Below are 22005 nucleotides of genomic sequence, written 5' to 3' on the forward strand. Positions count from 1 at the left end.
GGGGATGAGGCCCCACGTAGTGCACTTAGCCACGCTCGCAGCCTCTCTCCAGCCTCCTCCGTGCACAGCCTCCAGCCTAGGAGGACGTGCTGCAGCACTATGGCCATCTGCTCCTTCCCCATCCCTCACACCGTAGTTTCGCTTTTCCAGAGCCCGCTTCTCATCCCGGCCCCGCCGTCAGCACCGGCCAGGTTGACGTCGTACTTGCTGCCCTTCAAGCCTCCGTTGTGGCTGCCCACGTTTAGGGGGTAGGAGCGTCGCTTCGCCTCCCTCTCCGCTTGCCTCACGTTGTCTCTGCTCCGCCGTCGCGCCTCCAGAAAGCCGTCGCTGCCCTCCGACTGGCTGGGTGCCACCTCCCCATCCTGGGTGCCCGCGGCTCGCTGCGCAGCGCAGTTGTTCATGGGGCTGTTCCTGCTGCTGTGGTAGCTCTCGGAATGGCTGTTGTGCACGCTGCCGCTTTCGCTCTGCTCGGAGGAGGGGCCCCGCAGCACCTTCAAGCGGTGGTGCTTCCCCTCGCGGTGCTGCTTAGTTCTGCTCTTGTGGTTCCTGCGGTGGTTGTTGGCGTTTCTCCCCACCCCGGAGCTTCTCCCCCCGTCGCCGTGCTCCGCTTCCTCAGCCTGGCTCTGTGCCGCCCGCAGGTTGGTCAGCTTGCAGCGGCCGGCGGCTGAGCCCGTGCTGCTGGGTGAGGAGGAGGACGTGGCGCTGCGGGCGGCTTCGGGATCGCAGCTGATGAACATTTGGGAGCCGTCCTCTACCGCCGCCGTGCCGGGGTGGCTGTAGGGCTGCATGGGCAGCGCAGAGCGGTAGGAGGGGCAGCAGGAGAACCACGAGCCCAGCACGTCCCGGCGACGGACGCAGTGATGGATGAAGATGAAGAGTCCCAGCGCCACGGCCGTCACCCCGTAGAGGCAGCTGAAAACGACGTTGAGATCTCCACGCTGGGACACGGCCATGGCTCCAAACGTCCATAAGGCCACATACATGGCGTGCACAGCCAGCAGTGCCCAGAGCTGTGCCTGCAGTGAGTACACACCATCCACCTCTGGGCAATGCGTCCCTGAGTGCAGCGTCACTGAGATGGAGCCTGAGTCTGTCAGCAGCTCCCCGTTGGTCCCCAGCCTCGGCGGTGTGCCTGGCAACTCCGGGGGCTCCTTCCCACGAGGAGCCTGGCACTGCAGGCTGAGTCCAGCACACAGCAGGTACAGCCAGGTGACCAGCAGGATGAAGGCCACCGGCACGTAGAAGGCACCCAGGCTGGGCCTCCACACCAGCCAGCAGCTGTAGGGGAAAGAAAAGGATCCAATCAGTATGGCTTCAGCCCCTGGACATGTCCAATGGCCTCTCTCCATGGGTTATGCATGGCTCGTCAATAGACAGCTCCTGGGATGGATTCCACAAGCATTTCCCTGGATTCCCAGCACTTCTGGCTTCCCTTCCCCTTGCCCAGGCTGAGGAAGGCAGCAGGACACTTACTAAGGGTTGTTGTCATGGTAGTTGTGGATGTTGACAGCTGCTGTGATGCCGCAGATGATGAGGGGGATCCCACCAGCAATCAGATAGAACCTGAAAAGAGAGAGCACACCAAGAGCACACCGTTGTGCTGGGTCAGAGCACACCAAAATTATGCCATGCTGCTGAGTGCAATTCCCAACGGGGAGGACCCAGGGAGGAGTCCCAGGCAGGGGATGGCAGTACCGCAGCATGGGCCGAGGGGTCGGCGGTGCTGAATCCCCATCTGGCTGCCGAGGTGCTTTCCAGGTCGCCTCCTTGTAGAGGACACGGGCTTTCACCACCATCCACAGCAGCGTGGACAGGGAGGAGTAGTGCAAAATGATGCCGACCTGCAGGACGAGGTGATGTGGTCAGCACAAGGATGATGCAGCCAAGTGAAGCTCAACTGTTCAGCTTGGAGGAAGGCCCCATTTGGGGTCCCCCCCATTGCAGCAGTGGCACCCACCGCTTGGCAGACGACCAGGTAGCCGGTGAGGGTGATGCCTCCTGCAAACACTGCTGATGTCATGGCCATGTGGAAGCAGAGGTTAAGGAGCATGTGCCAGCACTTCCGCGTGATGTGAATGGTGCTGAAGGGAGCAGAAGGGAGCGGTGAGCTGCCTGGCTTGGGCTGTCCACCTCCAGCCATACCCCCACCTACAGCCAAGGCCACGCTGTGATGCTCACCCGTGGTGGACGATGTATGTGATGATGGTGGTGAAGAGGCAGAGCAGCAGCACGGCTGTGCAGGTGTACATGGCTGGGTGCAGCACCTCCACTGGACCTCGTGCCTCACTGGGGAACCCGCTCAGCTCCTGCACGGCACCACACAGCCCGTCAGACCCTACCCCATATCCCCACAGCCTGCAGTACCACGCATCATACACCTCCACAGTGCGAGCACAGAGCCCCAGTGCTCACCCCCCACCTGCTGCCCCATTTACCATGAGCACAGCCACGTTGCTGAGGTGCCGGCAGTGCAGGGAGGTGACGTTGGGCTCACGGGCAGCCAGCTGGCAGCCCTCGGCGCTCCAACCCCCCATGCCCCCCAGCACCTCAAAGTTCCAGTAGGCAGCCACAGGGTCTGCACCCTCCCCGGGGTGTCGCAGCGACACGGCCACCGGCTCCGTCAGGTTCCCTACACTGCAGCCATCTGCAGGGATGGAGAGAGCTGGTGAGCCAGGGGGATCCCCCCCCCCAAAAAAAACCACCACTTTCCCTTCAGCAGCACAGCCCAAAGAAATGGCTTTGCTCTGCAGGAGAGCTGCAGAGAACAGCTCTAATCTCTATAGAAAGGCAGCCCTGCTGGCACACAGCCCTTACATGTCCCTGCATAGATGACTGGCGTGGCCACGCTGCGCCGCTTGCCGTCGTCTGCTAGACGTGAGGAGTTCCCTGTGCTGCAGAAGAGCTTCCCATTGCGGAACACCAGCAGCTGCAACTTGCAGTCGGCCAGCGGGGTGGGTGGAATGGGGCTGGCAAAGAGGCTGGGCGGCAGCTGGATGGAGGCCAGGGCAATGCTGTTCTGTGGGCACGCAGTCATCGGTGAGATCAAGCCGCACCCTCAAAAACCCCTCACCCCCATCAGACCCATACCTTGATGTGGAAACTGCTCAGGGAGACGTTGGGGCGTCCTGTGGTGCAGCGCAGTCGCAGCTGCTGGTCAGGCTGGGGCTCGGCTCCCTGCTCAGCCAGGGCCGTGCGCCCAGGAGGGCCCCCATCCCGGCGCTGGAACGCCACGCAGCTCAGCCCCACGTAGCTCTCAGGCTTTACCACGTACGCCTCGAAGGCGATGTTGCGTGAGTTCTGCCAGGCACAGAGCAGTGAGGCGGCTGTCAGCCCAGCATGGGCAGAGACCCCTAACATGGGCATGGATGGACCCCCTCTGCATGCAGGGACTCACCACTGCCATGTGCTGGGAGTTGGTGCTGAGGGTGTGCGCTGCGATCTTCTCCAGGGAACGCACGATGCTGGTGCATGCCTTCTCTTCTTTCTGTGACATCCAGAGGATGTGGTCGTCCACCAGCATGATGTTGCTTGCCATCTCCACGATCACATCGGTGAGCTGCGAGGAGAGCCGGCTGCAGGTCGCGCTCAGTTCATTCATCCCCAGTTCATGCTTCCCTCCCAGTACCCACCATGCACGGATGGGGAAAGCAAAGAACAGCAGCGTTACCTGCTTGATCTGGTCCACGTAGCCAATAAACTTCTCAATCATCTGAGCCACGTAGAGGACATCGACCATATCTGAGAAGTTGGCAGCCTCGGCTGTGTAGACGCGCAGCTGGTGAGCCAGTGTCAGTGCATTGGAGGCATTGATGGGCATCTGTAGGGTGGCACGACCACAGGGCACGATCACTGCTGTGCCTGACCCCAACCTCAGCAATCCGTGCGGGCTGAACACCTGGCTCACCAGCACAAAGGTGTAGAGCACGCGGGTGATGTCGTTGGTGTAGAGGCAGTGGGAGTAGTCGCCCTCCTCCCAGCGCCCCGCACGGTCACAACGCCTGGACGCTTGCTTCTCTGCTGCTGGACCCCCACTTGCTGGCCCCGAGGCGAAGGGGTACTGCAGGCATGACTGGAAGGCAGTGATGCCAGCCAGCGTGCGGGGCCACCTGGATGCACACACACACACAGTGACAGTGGGGCAATGCTCCCCACGAAGCTGCTGTCCCCCCATCCCACATCCTGCTCGGCTCAGAGCAGCGCAGGGGGGCACCGCTAATCGAAGCCACATTGACTGCAGCAGTAATTTATATTCTGGAACAGCCCTGCCGAGGTTACGGCAGACGCCCAGAGCCTTTCGTCTTGTGCCAGAGAAATTCCAACACCTCTGCTGCTGGAGCCTGGCTGCGCTGCCGGCACGGGAAGGCCTTCAAAGGCGCTCATGCTCCCTGTGGCTGCTAATTGCAAGCAGATGATTGGGCACCTGTGGGCTCCCGCCTGCAGGCAGCCCCCTGCCCGGCACGCATCGCACACGGCCACGGCCACACTGCTACTGGTCTCTACCTGAAGTCCCCTCGGTTGTTGGTGACGCGCTCTGCAGGGCAGTAGGATGCAGAGGTCTCCAGCACCACGATCTCCACCTTCTTGCTGACGTTGCCCTGCGAGGTGGAGACGGCACACTCCCACTCACCGTTGGCGGAGACGTGGATGTTGGAGAGGATGAGTTCACTGTGGGCAGAGGGGACACGTTGGCATGGAGGGGCAGTCCCTGGAGTAGGCACATGCACCAAGAAACAATGCCAACACTTTGCATCCCACCTACAGCACTTGGTACCCGCAAACCTGCAAGCCCTGCACTGTCCCCAGCATATATGCACTCCATCTCCACCTCTATCTCCATCCTAATCCCTATTCCCATCCTCATCCCTGTTCAATCCTCTCCCCATCCCACCTCCATTCCTACCCCCATTCACATCTCTATCCCCATCATCCCCATCTCAATCCCGATCCCATCCTGTTCCCACCTGGTGATGAAGGTGCAGTCATGGATGAGGCTCTCCTCCACGATGACGCCCGCCCGCTCATCCTCCTGCACTCGCTGCTGGTTGTGGTACCAATGGATCTGGGTGCTGTTGTCCAAATAGGTGGCGGTGCACTGGAAGGGCAGTCGGTCCCCCTGGAACACCACCTGGCGCAGCGACGGGATGAGGTGGTGGGTGTGCAGCTCCGGGGTGCCGGCTGCAGGGGTTGGGGGGGATGGGACACACACACATGTGGTGTGAGCCCCCCCTGGCCCTGGCACACTGCCCACACCCTTCTTCTCTCCTGCTCACCGCATTGCAGCTGGTTCTCCTGTGCGCTACGCAGCGGGGTGCTGTGCAGGTGACGTGGATACACACACAGCGTCCGCTCCGAGATCTGAGCTGAGCGGTTGCGGGCCCAGGGCAGCACCCAGAGCAAATTGCAGTCACACGTCAGGTATTCGGTGGCAAAATCCCTGCAAGGGTCAGCAGCCGTGTGGGGAGGCTGAAGGTGGAGGTGGCACAGCTGTGCACAACTCAGAGAGGGTCTGTGTTTGGGGGTGGACGTGGTGTACTCACACGACTTTCAGTGAGGGCAGCTCGTCAAAGACGCCAGGGGGGAGGCTGGAGAAAATGTTTCCTGACATGTTACTGCAAGAAGCACAAAGCTGTGGAGGAGACTGGGACATGCTTGGAAAACCTAAAGTCCTCTCACATCCTGGAGCTGCTAATGTCACCCACTGGTCTGGGCATCCTCATCCCCATCTCCATCCCGTCCCCACCCAATCCTAGAGATGAAAGCCTTTAGGAGGGGACCAGGAGTCCGAGCCCCCTGATGTGTCCCATTTACAGCCCCCACCACCCAACACAGTGTGTGGGAGATGGTGGCCCTTCTAGGGGAGCCCACGGCACTGCTTACAGTCGGAGGAGGTTGGTGAGACCCTGGAAGACGCTGGCGCTCAGACAACCGATGCGGTTGTTGGAGAGGTCCCTGCAAGGAAGTAGAGGGGCTGTGAGTGCTGGAGATGCTGAGCTGCTCCCAATCCCAATAGGCTGCCCTGCACTCCCCAGGTACTTACAGACGCTTCAGCTCGGGGAGCCCAAGGAAGGCGCCTGGCTGCACCGTGCTGATCAGGTTGTTCTTCAGGTCCCTGCGGGGAGACAGACACGGAGCTCAGGGCGTGCAGCCAGCATTCTGCCCCTTCCATCAGCACAGCTCCACAGTGCTCCCAGCCAGATGGAAGCCTGGGGAACGCAGCCCCGCTCCCAGCACACTGCAGCCACACAGAGCCAGGCACCCCAGGGACACAGCAGGGCCCCACACGTACCGTGCTCACCTTTCCCTCCTGCAGAGCTGTTTCCAGAGCAGCCTTATCCCAAGAAGGCTACTAGGATAAGAGCACGCTGCAAATGTCAGCACAGCTTCACAGTGGCTTTGCAGCCCGGAGGAAGCTCGATTGGGTTATTACATTGATTGCAGGCGTGTATCTTATCAGAGGCACGCCAGGCACGCAGCAGCCGCTGCAGTAGGGACGTAGGGAGAGCTCTCAGCTGCTGCGCTTCTGCTGAGCAGAGGTGTCCCATGGGTACAAGGCACACAGCCAGCTCTCAGGGCGCTGGGCAGGGTGCAGAGGTGTGCAGGGCTGTGGGTGTGCAGGGCTGTGGGTGTGCAGATTTACAGGGGTGGCTCAGGTGAGCCCCAGTGCTGAAGGAACAGCTCCACTCACCCACACCTGTAGTGCAAACCCAGCCATCCCAACAACCATCCCCACCCCAACAACCCTCCCCATCCCAACAACCCTCCACCACAGAACACACCTGACCCTGGGACAGCCCCACGGACAGACAGACAGACAGACAGACCCCACACCTGCAGCACCGGCACTGTGGGATCTCCACAACTCTGCACACGGCACCGTTCAACGTCCCCCCTCCCCACACACAGCGTTGTTCATTCATTCCTTTGTTGGACCTTTCCCAGTGCTTCCATGTGCAGGCAGCTCACACAGGCTTTTAGTTGTGCTCCCAGCCCCATCTACAGCACGTGGGATGGAGTTACCATGAGTGTGGTTTTCTCCCGTGCTCACTCCCATCCAGAGCCTTTCAGCACAGTGCCCAATGCCTGGCTGACAGGAGCCACTGTCACCACGGGGCTACCCCAAAACTCACAGTCCTGTATGGGGCCATCGAGGGACCCATCCTGGCCAAATCCCAGCCCCTGAGCACGGTGGTGCCGGCGGAGGGCATGGCACTCCCAGTTGGGGCTGCGCTAATGAGGGTGGCCGCATACCGGCCCTGCTCACACTCATTAATCTCATTACGCCGCCACATATCAGTGGTGATGCTGAGCTGCCAGCCCCGAGGGGTGGTGGGCATGGGGCTCTTGGGAATGGCTTGGGGACTCTGGAAACAGCTCAGCCCCAGTGACTGCGTCACACCGGGATGCCAAACCCCCATGGCCCCATGACCAAAGCAAGGGGGCCCCTGAGGTCCTTGTGGTGCCAGCACAGCCCCTCTGTGGGGCTTCTCTGTGCTGCAGCCCTGGACCGACCCGATGCATACAATTAGAGCTGCTGTCGGGAGCAATCAGGCGCAGCCCTGTGCAGGCTGGGGGACGGGGGGATGCTGCCCATGGCTGTGCTCTGAGCTGAGCTTCAGTGGAGGCCACCCCATGCTACACACACAGAGACCTCAGGGCATGGGGATGTGCAGACCTCCTGCACTCAGGGGCTGCGGTCCCCAGGTATCGCCCCTGGGCTAGGCTGCTCCCTGTCCAGGCTCATTAATCCTCTCGTTAATGAGAACTCAGTGCCAGGAGCCTAAATGTGACCCCATACTTCAACCACAGAGTGGGAGAAACTTGGGTCCTCAAAATGACTGCTTCAAATAGAGTCCCAAAACAGCTCCATGCGTATTTTCATGGCTTCAAAAATCTCACGTCAGCCTCAACACCACGCACTGGGAACACAAGCCCAGAGGCAATGCCATGCCCTGCAGTTCCTGCCCTGACCCAGCACTGCACACCCACTCCCCATGGAGCAGCTGGCCTCTGCTGGCCAGGGCAGGTGCACACTGCATAACTCAAACAGGCTTCACGTTCATAAATGCTTCCTTGTTTGAGCTAATGAGATCCAGGCTGTGCTGATCCCACTGCCCATGGGGAGCAGTGGTGAGACCCCTGGGCAGTGGGGCTGGGACCAATGGGTGCTGTGGTGCCAATCAGAAGCCTGGGCACCATGGAGGGGTCCCTGCACCCCAAAGGAATAAAGACATCCTTGGCACCATGTGCCATGGGATGGTGCAGGCACAGTGCCCTGCAGGGACCCTCCTGCAAAGGGATGGGCACCCATGGGCTGTCCCCACAGCTGGAGCCCCCCGGCCCCGGTGTCACCCCATCCCTGTGGGGCTGAGGAATGTGTGAGCCCCTTGAAGGGGAACAAAACACCCTCAGTGTGCCCGTCCCCACTCCTAAAAACCTACAGATCAGATCCATATGGGGGCCATAAATCTCCTCTTATTAACACTCCCATCATAGAGATGCCTTTCATGGAGAGATAAGAAAGTTGACTTTGTTTGGGGGGACAATGTCGCTTTTCATACCAGCCCCCACTGAGTGTGGCCCCCCCGGTGCCTCTGCCCCAATCCAGCTTCCAGAGACCCCAGGATGCCTGTGGGTGCTGGTGGCAAACCCAATGCCCAGAGGCTCACTGAGTAGCCTAACCCACACCACCCCCAGCCTCCATTCACTCACAGCTTCTCCAGCGCCCGCAGCCCGAAGAAGGAGCCGTTCTGCAGCACTGTGATCTTGTTGTTGCTCAGCAGCCTGTGGGGATGAGAGCACAGGGATGGAAGGAGAGGGAAGGTGCTGTTACATGGGCTGTGATGGAGATGCCCAAGGATCAGTGAGGCTGGGGGATTGGGAATAGCTGGATCTGTGGCAAGGTGGCATCGCTGGGGGATGACATGGGACACACAGCACCCTTGTGGGGACACCATGCCATGGTGGCACTGGGCTGGAGGTCCCCAGGGCTGTATCAGTGCCTGGGGCATCACAACATAGAGTTGCACGTGTAGGCAATAAGAACCCCCAAACCTGCACTGAGCAGCATCGAGGAATCCTCAGCCCCCACCCCATCAGTGGCAGGAAGCGCAGAGGGAAACCGCAGCAGGGAGGGTTCCCTGGGAACCCCATCCGGGGGCGAGCAGCAGGAAAAAAGGCCTCATTGAGGGCTGTGCCAGGGCTGTTTACACACGGGCCGTCCCTGCAGCTGCGCTGAATGGGAACTGTGTGCTGCAGACAGGACGAGCTCCACACCATCCCAGTCCCAGGGGGCAGACGTCGGGTTTCCCTGGCCCCATTCCCACATCGCAGCCAAGACTGGGGGACTCCAGAGGGGTTGCAATCTAACCCCAGCAGCAGCTCAGCTTCATCCCATTCCATGGCACTCACGTGGCACCCAGTTCCCTCACTACAGCCCCCAAGGGATGCTGCTGCAGTGCAGCACGCTGCTCTCCATGGATGTTGCACTCACCACTGTGTCCCCACCACCATGTGCTCTCCACAAGGGTGCAGCTTTGGCTGGGGTTACAACCAGGGCTGCACCCAGCTGGGAACATGGCCCCCAGCCCACCATGGGCCCCAGGAAGGAGCCCCCATGCCAGGAGATGTCTTTGTTCTTCTGACCCCTGGGACCATCAGCTGTGTTTCTGCCATAAAAACAAAACTCCCCTCCATAAAAGGCAAAGCTCAGGCTGTCCAAGATGAAATCAGTATCCTGTGTGATCTGCAGCCAGGCTGCGGGGAGAGCAGAGGCGGGAGCAGCCTCCATCCTGTGCCTGATGGAGCTGGGACCCCCTGCACCTATTTGTGCAAGGAACAAAGCTCCCAATGAGTGACCAAAGGATGCTGGCCTTTTTTCCCAGGCAGCCCCACTGGGTTCCACGGAGATCCATGAGTTAGTGGTGATGTGTCTCTGCTGGCACCACTCAAAGCAGGGAACCAAGAAAGCTCTGAATGCATGAGACGGATTCATGGGGCTGCAGGACGGATCCAGCCATGGCAGTGGGTCCCTGTCAGGCTCCTTATAGCCACTGATGCAGGGGGACGTGGTCCCTGTGCCCAGGCTGCCTGCAGGGCTTGGCACACCATGAAAGTGCAGAACCACGAGCAGGACATGCCACTGAAATGGAACAGTTCTGCAGCACCCAGGAAGCCGTTGGCTGACGCTGCGTTCAGTGAGTGATTCTGGATCACTCCCTAAGGGTAATGCAGAGATGACAGAGCACAGCATGAAGGAAAAGCAAGGAGTGGGTGATGGGTCCCACTGGGTCCCACCTCCTCTCCCCAGACCCCATTACCAATGGCACGGAGCCCACGAGGCACCAGCGCAGGCGCAGAGATGGAGAAATCCCTTTCCCTTCTCATTTTTCTTCCCCTCATCTCAAAAAAGAGGAGCCAAAAAATGGAACAACAACAAAAAAAAACTAAAAAACCCCAACCAACAAAAAACACACACACACACAAAAAAAAAAAACAACCCAAACAAGCTTGTTTTTTCAAGCGTGCTGGAATCCACTTGGATAAATAACTGCTCCAGAACCCGGCCTGCTGGAACAATAAACTTCCTATGTCCCCGACCAAAAAAGGAGGCAGCGGCCGCGCTCCCCGCAGCCGGCGTGCAGCGGGAGGAGGACGCGGCACGGAGGTTAATAGTGGGGCGAGGATGGTGGGGGTGGGGAGCACAGCTATGCTTTGCTCTCTGAGTGCATTAATTTAAAGCATATGCTGTGTGCAGATAGGGCCGTGCCCTGCGCGGCGCTCGGCCGCCGGCGGGGGATTGTAGGAAGGGTGAAGCGGGGGCCCCTGGTGCTCCCCAACCCACTCCTTTCCCCCTCCTACCCCCCCAAACCGGGGCGGTGCCACCAGCTCACGTCACACCAGGCTATTTCGGATGGTGAAAATTATTGTTCCAACCCTCAGCACAGGAAAAAGGAGCCCCGGAGAGAGGGAAAAGTGGTCAGAGTGGAGCGGTGCAGGGATGGCCCTGGGGATGTCACGTCCCCGTCGCTCCATGGCTCCGCAGGGTTCCCAGTCTGTAGGGATGGGAAGGAAAAAAACCCACCGACCCCTAAAAACTGCCCAATCAATATCAAAAGGTTTCCAAAAGAAAGCGCCTGCAGGGCCCAGGATAAGCAGAGGGGAGTTCAAGTAGAACTGGAAATTGGTCATAAGTCAAAGCCCTCCATTCCCTGCAGACAATCTGTAATTTCAGTGCAATCAAGCTGTGTGCAGAAATGAGGCCTGCGTTGGGATTCCACATCTGGAAGAGGTTTGGGCTCCTGCCCGTGTGACAGCAGGGCCAACAGGGTGATTGGGGCGGGTGGGGACGCAGCACACTTCCATCAGGGTGTGAGCACGGGGTGGAGGGGGGGCATTCAGCCCCATTAGCAAAGGCAGCAGCGCTGCAGGGACATCCCCAGCCAATGCCCTGAGATGCCAGTGCCCAGCACCAAGGAAACTGCAGTCCCAGGAGGATAGATGATGCCCACTGGAGCAGGACGTGTGGCAAGCAGCAAAACGGGAAGCAAAGCACAAAGGGGTGCAGGAACTGCACAGGGTGGGTGGCAGAGAGCACATGAATGTCTGCTCAGGTTGCATGGGGGCACTGTGTCACCAAACCCCACGCGTGCTCCTGGCCAGCACTGCAGCAAAGAACTGCAGGGCTCTGCACAAAATGCACCGTGTGCCCCACGGTCGAGCTGCCCCTGGGGCACACAGGAGCTGTGGGCTGCCCAGAGGGATGTCCCCACAGCCTTAACCACACCTGGCAGCACTGAGAGATGCTGGGTGAACCTGGAGCCTCTGGTTTTGATTGTCCCATCTGGAAAGGGTTTAGCATAAATCATGTTTACTGCGAGAGAGCAGAGCTCAGGGTCACCACGTATTTGTAGGTTTCTGTCTATGCCAGTAGGTTTCATGTCACGTCAGAGTGGGGTTGTGTCACGTCCTGATGCTGCCATGCAGTCACCCCAAAAAGAAGCTCAAGAGCAAGCGAGGAATGGGATGCTGCTCCCAAATACAACTCAACAAAGCATTCCCAACCCTTGTGGGTGCCTGCAGTGAGCTGACACGTCACAGCACCCCAGGGCAGGGATTGCAAGAGCAGAGAAGCGTGGGGAGAGCACTGCTGCAGCGTGCAGCTCCAGCACGGCAGCACGGGATGGGACCACAGCTTCAGGGCCATCGATGCTTCCATTGCAACCACTGCATTTCAGAGCTCACGGTGCCACACAGCTCGGATGAGCTTTGAGGACATGCTCCATATTTATGGGTTTTCACCAGGCCAACATCATCACACTGAAGTGAAAACATGAACTGCTCCAAAGCAGCCACAGGACCCCCATGCAAGAGCAAATAGCAAATACGTGGTCATTGGGCAGGATCGGGAGCACCCCGTGCACTGCAGGACCTCAAAAGCAGGACAAGGTTCTGGTGGGACGGGTGAAAGTGCCGATTCCAGCAGCGGCTGTGCCGTCACTGCCCTCCCAGGCAGCTTTAATTCAAACCTCCCTGCCGCAGTTATAAATAAACACACACCGCTGCCAGCGCCTGCCCAGAGCCCGGAGCTCCCCTGCCCAGGGCCGAGCGGAGGGAGAGAAGCGACAACTCAGCCCCATCGCAGAGCCCAAATCCACGGCACATCAGATCCGTCTGGAGCAAATATTCCCAGTAAAAAGCTTTCAAACAAAAACATCCTCCCCCAGCGCTCCGATCAGCAAACATCGCGGAAGGAAACGCGGGGATGGAGCCCGTTTCCTGCGCTTCCACATCGGGTCCACGCTGCGCACCCACATTTCCAGCCCACGGAGACGGAGAGATCCCGGGGCGGCTCCACGACGGCTTTAAAACCCCATCGAACAGCGCTCCGCGTTACGCAGAGCAGAAAAACCGCTACAGTCGGAGCAGAGCCGCCGAGCTCACGGGAATCGGTAGAGTTCGCTCTGCGTGGGACGAAGGGACGCGGGCACGCGTGTGCGCGGTACTCACAGCGTGGCGGTGCCGTCGGGCAGCAGCCGCGGTTCGGGAGGTGCGGGGAGGGCCGCTCCGTTGCACAGAACCCGGCGGCGGGGCACGGCGGGGCCGCTCGCCTTGTGCCGCTCCGCCGCGCACTTACAGCCCACGCTTTGCACCGCGCAGCTCCGCACCGCCGCCGATTCCGCAGCCCCGCTCAGCGCCGCCGCCGCCGCTAAGAGCAGAGCCGCCGCCGCCGCCCCCCGCATCGCCCCGGCACCGGGAGCTCCGGCTCCCCGAGCCCCGGGGCGGCTCCGGCGGCGCCTCCCCCGCTTGCAGCGCTCCGCCGCCAGCCCTGGCGCCTCCCCCGGACCGCCCCCCGCCACCGCCTTCTTCTTCTCCTCCTCCTCCCCCCCGGCCCGGCCACCACCGGACGGCCCCGGGTGGGGTGGAAGAACGGGGATCCCGAGGGGGCAGAGAGGCGTCGGACTCTGCGCGGGGCTGCGGGGCAAAGGGCTCAGCCCGACGGCACGGAGCGGGGCTCGAAGCGCAGAGCTGGAACCCCGTGCGTCCAGCGGGAGAGATGGAGCCCCGGGCATCCATGGAGAGAGAGAGGTGGAGAGCTGGGCATCCATAGAGACAGAGACGGAGCCCTGTGCCTCCATGGAGAGAGATGGAGATGCAGCTCCATGTATCCACGAGAAAAGATGCAGCCCCGCACCTACAGAGCTCACATGGTCCATACAGACCATGACGTGACCCTGCAGTGACAAGCACTGCATCCCAGGGACATGCAGCCCTGCTGGCCCCCCAGGGCCCCACACTGCAACCAATGCACAAACTTTCACTGTCACTTCACTGCTTCACTCCCTCCCGGCCCCTTCTCTGCAGTCAGCATTCCTCCCTGCTCGCTTTTAACTTTGTTTGCCTCAGTGCTTTTCATGCTAAGTTCAATATTTTCCTTCCTGCTCCCTCCCTCCCACGTCCCCACTGTCCCCTGTGCTCCCCCAGCCCCTCTCAGCCCCATGTTCATCTTCTCCATGCACGCCACTCACTGCAGCTCCAAATCAAAAGCGATCAAAGCACGAAACGAATTCTTTGGGAAGCCTCCAGGAAGAGGGAGAAGAGGGTCACAGAATGGAGGCAGAGGCTGATTGGGGAAAGCAGTTTCTCTCCAGGACCAGCAGTGGATGGAGGAGGAAGAAATTGACTCCATTCTCTAAATAAATAGATCTCACTGTGGTGGTGGGCGTAAGGAGATACTCATCACACTCCCATCATTATAAGAGCACAAACCCAGCTCCAGGAGCTTGGTCACCAAATCACAGTCATGCACACTGTGTCCCTTTGTGTCCTCTTTTTTTTTTTTTTTTGAGGAAAATTTCCACTGCAGCAATCACTTCCCACTGCTCATTGCTTCAGGATGCTGGGCCCGGACCCCACAGCTGGAGCTGGGAGCAGCAGGAAACTGTTTGTATCCAGCATCCGCCCGGAGATCCTGCATGAACAGGTGATGGCCAATGGGAGGAAGAGGCTCCACTGACCCCCAAAGCAAACACTGAGCCCTGCCTCCTCTTCATGCTCTGCAGAAAGCACGAGCGGTGCTCCCTCCTCCTCCTCCTGTAGGTAACACAGCAATGCTCTGCCACTTGATCAAGCCCTACAACAACTTCTCATCACCCTGCAGTGTTTGTAAAGGATGTACCATTTCTCCTCTGGGAAGCTGCTCACACCACCCCAACCCTGGTGCCCCTCTTCTTTCTCTTTCTGAGGGCAGTGACTCCATAACCAAAGGCTGCGAGGGCTCTGGAGAACCTCAGCATTAAACTGGGGGCTCTTCATACATGAACACGGCAGGACTTGGCACAGCCCTCAGCCCTGGAGGACACTGGTCAGTGCTGTCACCATCTGAGGGTGGTCGGAGCACTGAAGCTGTCTCCACCACACACTGAAGCAATCAAGCTACTCTATGTGGTCTTCAGAATCCCAATCCCCTATAAAATTACCTCTAAGAACAGTCAAAACTTTGTCCAAGCCCATAATGTGAGCTGCCTGGCCCCATGGCTGCTCAGCTCCAGCAGGGCTCCCCACGTGGCTCAGCTCCAGGTCCTTTCAAGTGCTTCCAACCCCTCTCCACACTTTCCCAGAGCCCCTCCAGCCCCTTCCGACACCTCCTGCAAGGAGACCACGCAGCATCCCATCCTCAGCCACAATATCAAGGATGTGCAGTGCCAAACCCGGTACCCCTCGCCCTCATTTGGGTGTAACAGTGCTCCTTCTCCACTGCAGGCACAGGGAAAGACAACAAGCACGAGACTCGAAATTCCTTTCACTGGGATCCAATAAAAACCTTGGCAGTTGCCGGCCTTCCTGCCGGAAACCCGATCTCCAAGAAATAAACACTCTTTGCACTTTGAAAGGCTGTGTCACACAGGCTGTGGGGCTGGGGCATGGGGCAGCTTCTGCCTACCTCGGGCATCTCCAGCAGCTGCAGATCCAGTGCTGTCCATGGGGAGCTCTGCAGTCCCATAGGGACGTGCAGCACCCTGGTGTGACGTGCAGAGCGGGTCTGGTTGGTGCAGCAAGAGCTGTGAAACGTCAGCAGGCGGCCTTTGTGCCCCTCCAAATCTCAGCACCTATTGCATCCCTGCATGCGTGCTGCATGAATCGCAGGCACTTCTTGACAGGGAGGTCAAGCTGCAAGCCAGAGACTCTGCAACACAAAAGATATGGATCTGATACAATAAATCAAGCCTGGCTTTGGGGAAGAAGGGAAGCGAGTGGTGTCTGCGCTTTTGGCTAAGAAAGGAAACTGGAGCACAGCAGCTTTAAATGCTTCTAACGGGGACAGGCTGCAGCTCAGCACTCTCCCATGATGGTCGTTGCACCAAGAGCCATGAAAGAAGCAGCAGCAGCACGTTGTCCTACCCTGGGATCATCCCAGCTTTATTCCTTCCAGAGGCAGCCAGCTCCCAGGTGTTCCCTGCAGCAGATGTGCAGCTCTGCAGATGCTGCTGCGGGGGGTTCCTGTGCTGCTGGGACCTTTGGCTGGCCCCAGGTGGGCAACACTGGGGTCTGCATGAGTGTTACCTGGTGGGGCTTACCTGAAACCTACAGCTGTGCATTCCCATTGCCACTGAGAGGTGGTGCTTCTATGCCAGCAGCAGGTGCTGAAGCCACGAGGAGGAAGAGTCCCTCGGGCCATGAAACAAGCCTTCATCTGCTGGCAGCATTCCTCCAAGGCAAATATTGACAGTGACACTGTCCCTACGAGCAGTAAGAGCACTGCTGCTCCAACAGACCAGCAGAGTGCTTTTCACAGATGTAAATAAAGCTTGTGTTGCAGGGGGCCTAAGTGCCTGGGCAGAGGGGTTCATTAAGAGCCCTTTGTCTGCAGTTTGCTCGCTCTGCTCCTCTGTAGGAGGAGCCCAAGGTGGGCAGTGAGGGTGCAAGAGCAGCAGAAGGTGCCTGTGGGTGCTGCACTGACCTCAGGAAGGCCCAACCATGTGAGGAGCATGGCAGAGCTCTCAAAGAGATCAGAAACCGTGCTGCAAGCGGGATGGCAGAGAAAAGCAGCTGCAGAGCAGAGGAGCAGTGGCTACACTGCTCTCCTCTCTCTTTAGCGCGTTGTCACCACACAGCAGTCTGCTGCAGCTGCTGGAGCAGCACCCCAGTCCCATCCTACGGCCACCTGCGCTGGAGCAGAGCCCCATCCTGCAGCTGGGAGCTCACAGAATCAGAGCTGGGGGAGCCCTTGAATGCCTTTAGCAGACAGATCGGAAAACCAGCAGACCACACACTTCTGTGAGCCTGTCTGCTCCTAAAGAACCACCGTGCAGAGTCAGACCTCCAGGGCATGGAAGCCAGGACAAAGCCTGCCCTGCACGCAGCACCCCGCACGCTTACCTTAACTGCTTCATTAAGCATGATGAGGGTTGAGTTTCAACTCAGGAAATAAGTGCAAAACGCCTGAGAGAGGAAAAGTGGGAGTGTAAGGAAGCCATAAAGGCAGACAATTCCCACAGATGTTCAACATCAATCCAGCCCACTCTTCTGTGCTCAGACATTAGAACTGTGACCATGCAGCTTGCTCCAGCTTAGGAAGCTTTATAAGCAGCACTACTTTAGCAAACAAACACTGCAGAGACACCAGCAGTCTTTACACATTTGCATCAAACTCAGAAAGAAGAATGCGTGTCCCAAGTTCATTCCATATAATAAATAAAGCTTTTAATATGGTGAAGTTTGCAAACAAAATCCGCGGTCAGGACGTTTCACCAGTGCAGAAATTCAGAGATGAAGGAGAAAGGGATGAACCACGGGATGGAGAGCAGTTATTCGTGAGCCCCATCACCCATCTGTCCCCGCAGGGCCGGGGGAGCAGCGCCACCCAGAGGCTCCTCCAGAGCAGCTCTCCCCAGCACGCAGCTCGGCAGCCACTTCTCCCCTTTTCATCTCACATATCTCCACTTTCATCGCTCTGCTTCAGCTGCCGTCCCCTCCAAGCCAGAGACCAACAGATCTCACCGAACAATAAGCCCAGATTACAAAAAAAAAAGCTCCAGCAACTCTCAGGGCTAGAACATAAAAATAACATCTTTAATAGCTTTATAGTTGGCACAGATGGCGTTTGAATTCACCACTTTTTATTAAGAAACTATGAAACAACACATTGTGCAGTTCCAGAGAGGGCAGCTCAGACTGCATGTTGCTTTTAAACCACGTAGCTACAACAGGTTGGTGTTGGAGTTCACTCTTTGCATTTATAGTCAGAAAGTAAAACCAACAGCTAGATTTGATTGCATACACAGAGAAAAGCCTAGGAAGGATGTTTCTGCTGGCAACCAATGCCTCCTCTCAGCAGCACACAAAAACCCAGAGCACAGAGCTGTAACAGATTACATGAGACTTGCTGAGGTTACTGCTGGCTGGCGCAGAGCTTCTGCTCAGATCTTGAACAGTTACCACAATGAGAGCCCTGTTTCCCTCCTGCAAGAGGGGTGAAGGCCAGACCAGCACTTCAAATGCATGTAACCAATGGGAAAAGCCTGTAACATCCATCACAAAGAACAAACACCAGCTGAAAAGTCCCACACTTGCAATCTGCAACCAAAACATCAGGCCATGAACTCAAAACTCTGTTCTTTACCCATCCTCGTGTGCTTGTTATTCATCCTCTGTTTAAACGGATGCCATCTCTTCAGCAGGCTCAGTGTCACCACGTGCTACAGTACCAAGCATTGCTCAATAGCCACCCCAGGCAAAGGAAACACTTCCATGTCTCTCATGTAACTTGTTTAATGAACAATGTAGCCCTGAATGACAACATAATGACCCGCACTGCTGAGGATACATCTTGTCCAGGAGCAACTCCATCCTGACAAACATTTGCTCAACCTACTTATCCAAAAGTCACTGTTCACGATGTGCCTGAAGTAGCCAAGATTCTACAGTCATCTTCAACCTTAACTTCTCTTATCGTTTTTGGTTATAGACATTTCCAGTTTCTATGGGTGCTCTCTAATAATCACAATAAATTACGAGGCGTTTCTGGCCTCTGTTCTGTTATGAGGAATTCCTTCCCCCTGCCGTGACTTGGAGCTGGCAAGGATGGAAGTAAGAATGCATAGTGAGGTCTCCTATCATCTGTCCTCTGCTGAGGCCACTTATTTTCCCCATCTAATGACCCCGTGCCGTTGAGGCCTCTGTTTTGCCTTCAGTTCCAGCAGGAGCCTTACCACCATCCGCCTTGTTGGAATAATCGCGCTCTCCAAAAATGGTGCTTCCGATCCTGACATTTGTGGATCCAACCTCAATCTATGGAAGGAGACAGAAAGAAGGAACTCAGCGCAGGTAGATGGCTGATCTCGATGCTCCCCCATCTCACACAAAGGCAGCTCCCTCTCTGACAGAGAAGGGGGGGCAGAAGGAAACGACTTACTGCGTGCTGGAAGTCTGTGGACATGCCCATGCTCAGCTCCACCTTCTCAATGGGGAGATTCAGCTTCTCACACACTTCTTGACGCAAAGACAGCAGCACCTAGAAGGAAGAAGAGAAAAATCACACATTTGGTGACATTTTGGATACGTTTTCATGGTTTCACTCATCACAATTTCTGCCTTTTTTTGAAGCCTCCCTGACACAGAAGGTGAAGGTCCCACACTCCTCTGATGCTCGCTCTGCAGCACTGAAGGCTCCCCACTACAGGCACGCACAAGTCTACACAACCAATTATGGCAGATAAAGAAATGCAGAACCAGTTCCCCTTCCTGACACAGCCCTATGCACAGTGCAAGAGGCTGAAGGAATAATTATCTTCAGATAAAAAGCAGGACCAGAGGATTCAGAACAAAAACCGCTGCATAAGGTGCACTGTTGATATCCTGGCTACAGCTTGAGAAAAAAGATGGGACAAAAAAATGCACACGCGTCAGGCATTTGCAGAAATGAGCCCATCACTTTATTTAATATTGATACTTCACAGATCTGTACCACTCTGAACCAGGTCTGTGCTTCTATTGGCAATCTACAATCAGATTTATACCCTCAGTGTAATGGGAGGCCAGCCAACAGTTGACATTTGCTTCCAAAAATCTTACCTGGAAGTCAGGATTTGGCCCCTTGCTAAGGTCATGTCCAATGCTGCCAATTGTCATCAGCCCCACAAATTCCAGGCTTGGACACTTGTTGATAACGTGCTCCACAGCAGCTGCAGTGTCTCTGGGAGGCAGGCCATGCTTACCTAGCAAAAAGTAGGGTGATCTGTGCCAAGTTCCGTGACAGAACTCCCCCCCACAGCCAGGCAGAAGCTAACTGATGGTTAAGTATCATCTCAGCAGAGAGAAACTCCTTAAGAACACAAACCAACACATCCAGGTTGCTTCTTTTATCAAGTCAGCAGGACAGATCTGCACGTCATCACAAAAAGTGTCTGCCACTTACTGTCTTCTCCACTGGTGTTAACTTGCACCATGACTTTCAGCTTCTGAGGTGATCCTTTTTTCTGCCATGAGCTGTTGACTCTGTCTGCCAGTTTCACAGAATCCACTGTTTCCAACATGAACAGGTTAGGGACAGCTAGGGAGAAAACACAGAGGCTTCAAGCTGCCTGTGTAACACAAGAATAGTTATTCACAGCTGTGCACAGCTAGCAGCAGACTATGGCAAGAGATAGCAAAGTGAATCAGGACTAAAACACAGGGCAGCACCAAGTTCTTCCATTTGCTAATTGGTATTCTTGCTAGCTTGCAATTATCAGTACTCATAGGTGACAAAGATGATTATTACTTAAACTATGGGAGAATACTGCCCATGGGACACCACAAATAAAGATAAACAGAGCTTACCGATCAGCTTGTTGACATTACTTTTCTGCAGATGGCCAATAAAATGCCACTTGATCTCTGGACAAGACGACAGAATCTGTAAGCAAAAGGAACGGGTAGGTCTGAATGAGGATTCCTCCTTCTTTCATGCAGCAATAGGTCCTGCTTTGCTCACAAACAAGATACCAGATATTCAGTCTTCTTCTGTTTACTCTGAATAGCACAGCTCAGACAGCACTCGTGTGCACTGAGACTGCTTCACGCTCTGAAGAGAAGCAGGGCTGTGGCAGCAGAAAGTTCATTGCAAGGTAAGTGGGAAAGGCTCTTTTCTAAGAGAACAATCACAAAACGAACTGCTTTCCACAAAATAAAGATGCTACCATTTTAAAATGAGGACTGTGCCCATCTTAGGGCAGAGATCATGAGAGATAAAGTGCCGCCCAGACATTTTATGACTAAGGTGCATGTATTCATATATTCACAGAGCTATATATTCACTGGAGCTTGCAAGACAAGTAGGGGGAAGAGTGAAGAGGCACAGAGCTAAGAATAACCTTCGAAAAGCACGGAGATTTCAGAAGTCGATTTAACAGCCTCCATCATCACCTCCCTACAAAAAGCCAGGACTTCTGCTGGACAGCCTTCAGGACACAGCTTTGTGAGGAGGAATAACACACACACACACACACACAAAAAAGCACGCACTTACTCTGGAATCCGACGCCTTTTCTAGCAGCTCCTGAACCTAGGAGAACACAAGAAGATCTTGTTAGGATCCACACGGTGCTCCCCCTGCACACAGCACAGCCTGCACTCACGTAGTTCTCCCCAAAGCTGCGCTGCCCGTGGCTGTAGGCGTCCAGCACCATCTCCGCGGGCTTCGTCTTGCTGACAGCCACCAAACGCGGCTGCACGTCCGGGAGACCCTGCGGGAAGAACGCTGAGTGTCGGGGGCGGCCCTGCAGCCCCGCAACCCCGCTCACACCGCGCTGCTTATGGCGGTAGGCCCGTTGCCATGGAGACGGGCGGGCCGCACTCGCGATGCGGGCTTGCCTCCGCGGTTCGCAGGCCTATCTCCGCACGCAGAGCTTCTCCCCCCGAAACCAAGTCTCCTCAGAGCTTCAGCAACACTCACCTGCGGCCTCCGCGCTGCCGCCTGCTGCACCTGCTCGGTGACGGCCCGCAGCGCCGGTCCCAGCCCTTCCCCGGCTGCCATGCCCGCTCTCCACATCCCCGGCCGCCGCCGCGCCGACTTCCGCCACACACGAGTGACGTTCCCGCCCCCCCCTCACGGCGGCCAATCCAAAAGCGCAGTCGCCGCCACAGACCAATGGCAGCGAGGGGCGGGAAAGCGGGGCCGCCATGATGGGAAGGATGGCGGCGCCATATTGGGAGGGTCGGGAGGGGTCATGGCGTAGAGTGCTGAGGGGAAGGTCAGGCGGGGAGGCCGGGTGTCCGCAGCTCCCCAGGGCTTTAGAGGCTTTCTGCCGAGCTCTGGTGAAGCTTCCTGTCAGCGAAGGCAGTGAGGAAGGAGAAGAGGCCCGTGCTGCGCTCTCAGTTTGGTGTCTGCATGTACAAATACACCAAATCTGCACTGCAAATAAACCAAATCATTGCCATCCGTATCCAGAACAGCTGCTGTAGGGCACAGCTCTCAGCATTAAAATAAGCAAATCAACCATAAAACAGGCTCCATTGCTCGCCCCATAA

The 22005-nt window shown here is 57.0% G+C and overlaps 2 protein-coding genes across 2 annotated transcripts; both read right to left on the reverse strand.

The window, feature by feature from the left end:
• Positions 1–115: 115 nt before the first annotated feature.
• Positions 116–14297, reverse strand: ADGRA2 (adhesion G protein-coupled receptor A2). Its single transcript, XM_048928028.1, has 19 exons — positions 13006–14297; positions 8710–8781; positions 6038–6109; positions 5878–5949; positions 5538–5609; positions 5271–5434; positions 4962–5175; positions 4501–4665; positions 3905–4106; positions 3668–3817; positions 3395–3556; positions 3088–3297; positions 2815–3016; positions 2436–2644; positions 2179–2306; positions 1958–2081; positions 1696–1841; positions 1474–1563; positions 116–1278 (listed from the first exon to the last, which is right to left on the reverse strand). Exons 1-19 carry the CDS (start codon positions 13749–13751, stop codon positions 126–128), a joined length of 4353 nt encoding a protein of 1450 aa, XP_048783985.1. The 5' UTR covers positions 13752–14297; the 3' UTR covers positions 116–125.
• A 3250-nt stretch (positions 14298–17547) lies between these two features.
• On the reverse strand, positions 17548–21568 carry LOC125685315 (pyridoxal phosphate binding protein). Its single transcript, XM_048928282.1, has 8 exons — positions 21431–21568; positions 21114–21221; positions 21005–21040; positions 20317–20392; positions 19913–20047; positions 19570–19712; positions 18911–19009; positions 17548–18786 (listed from the first exon to the last, which is right to left on the reverse strand). Exons 1-8 carry the CDS (start codon positions 21524–21526, stop codon positions 18649–18651), a joined length of 831 nt encoding a protein of 276 aa, XP_048784239.1. The 5' UTR covers positions 21527–21568; the 3' UTR covers positions 17548–18648.
• Between the last annotated feature and the right edge of the window lie 437 nt (positions 21569–22005).

This window comes from Lagopus muta, chromosome 27 (genome assembly GCF_023343835.1).
Source record: "Lagopus muta isolate bLagMut1 chromosome 27, bLagMut1 primary, whole genome shotgun sequence".
NCBI classification, from domain to species: domain Eukaryota; kingdom Metazoa; phylum Chordata; class Aves; order Galliformes; family Phasianidae; genus Lagopus; species Lagopus muta.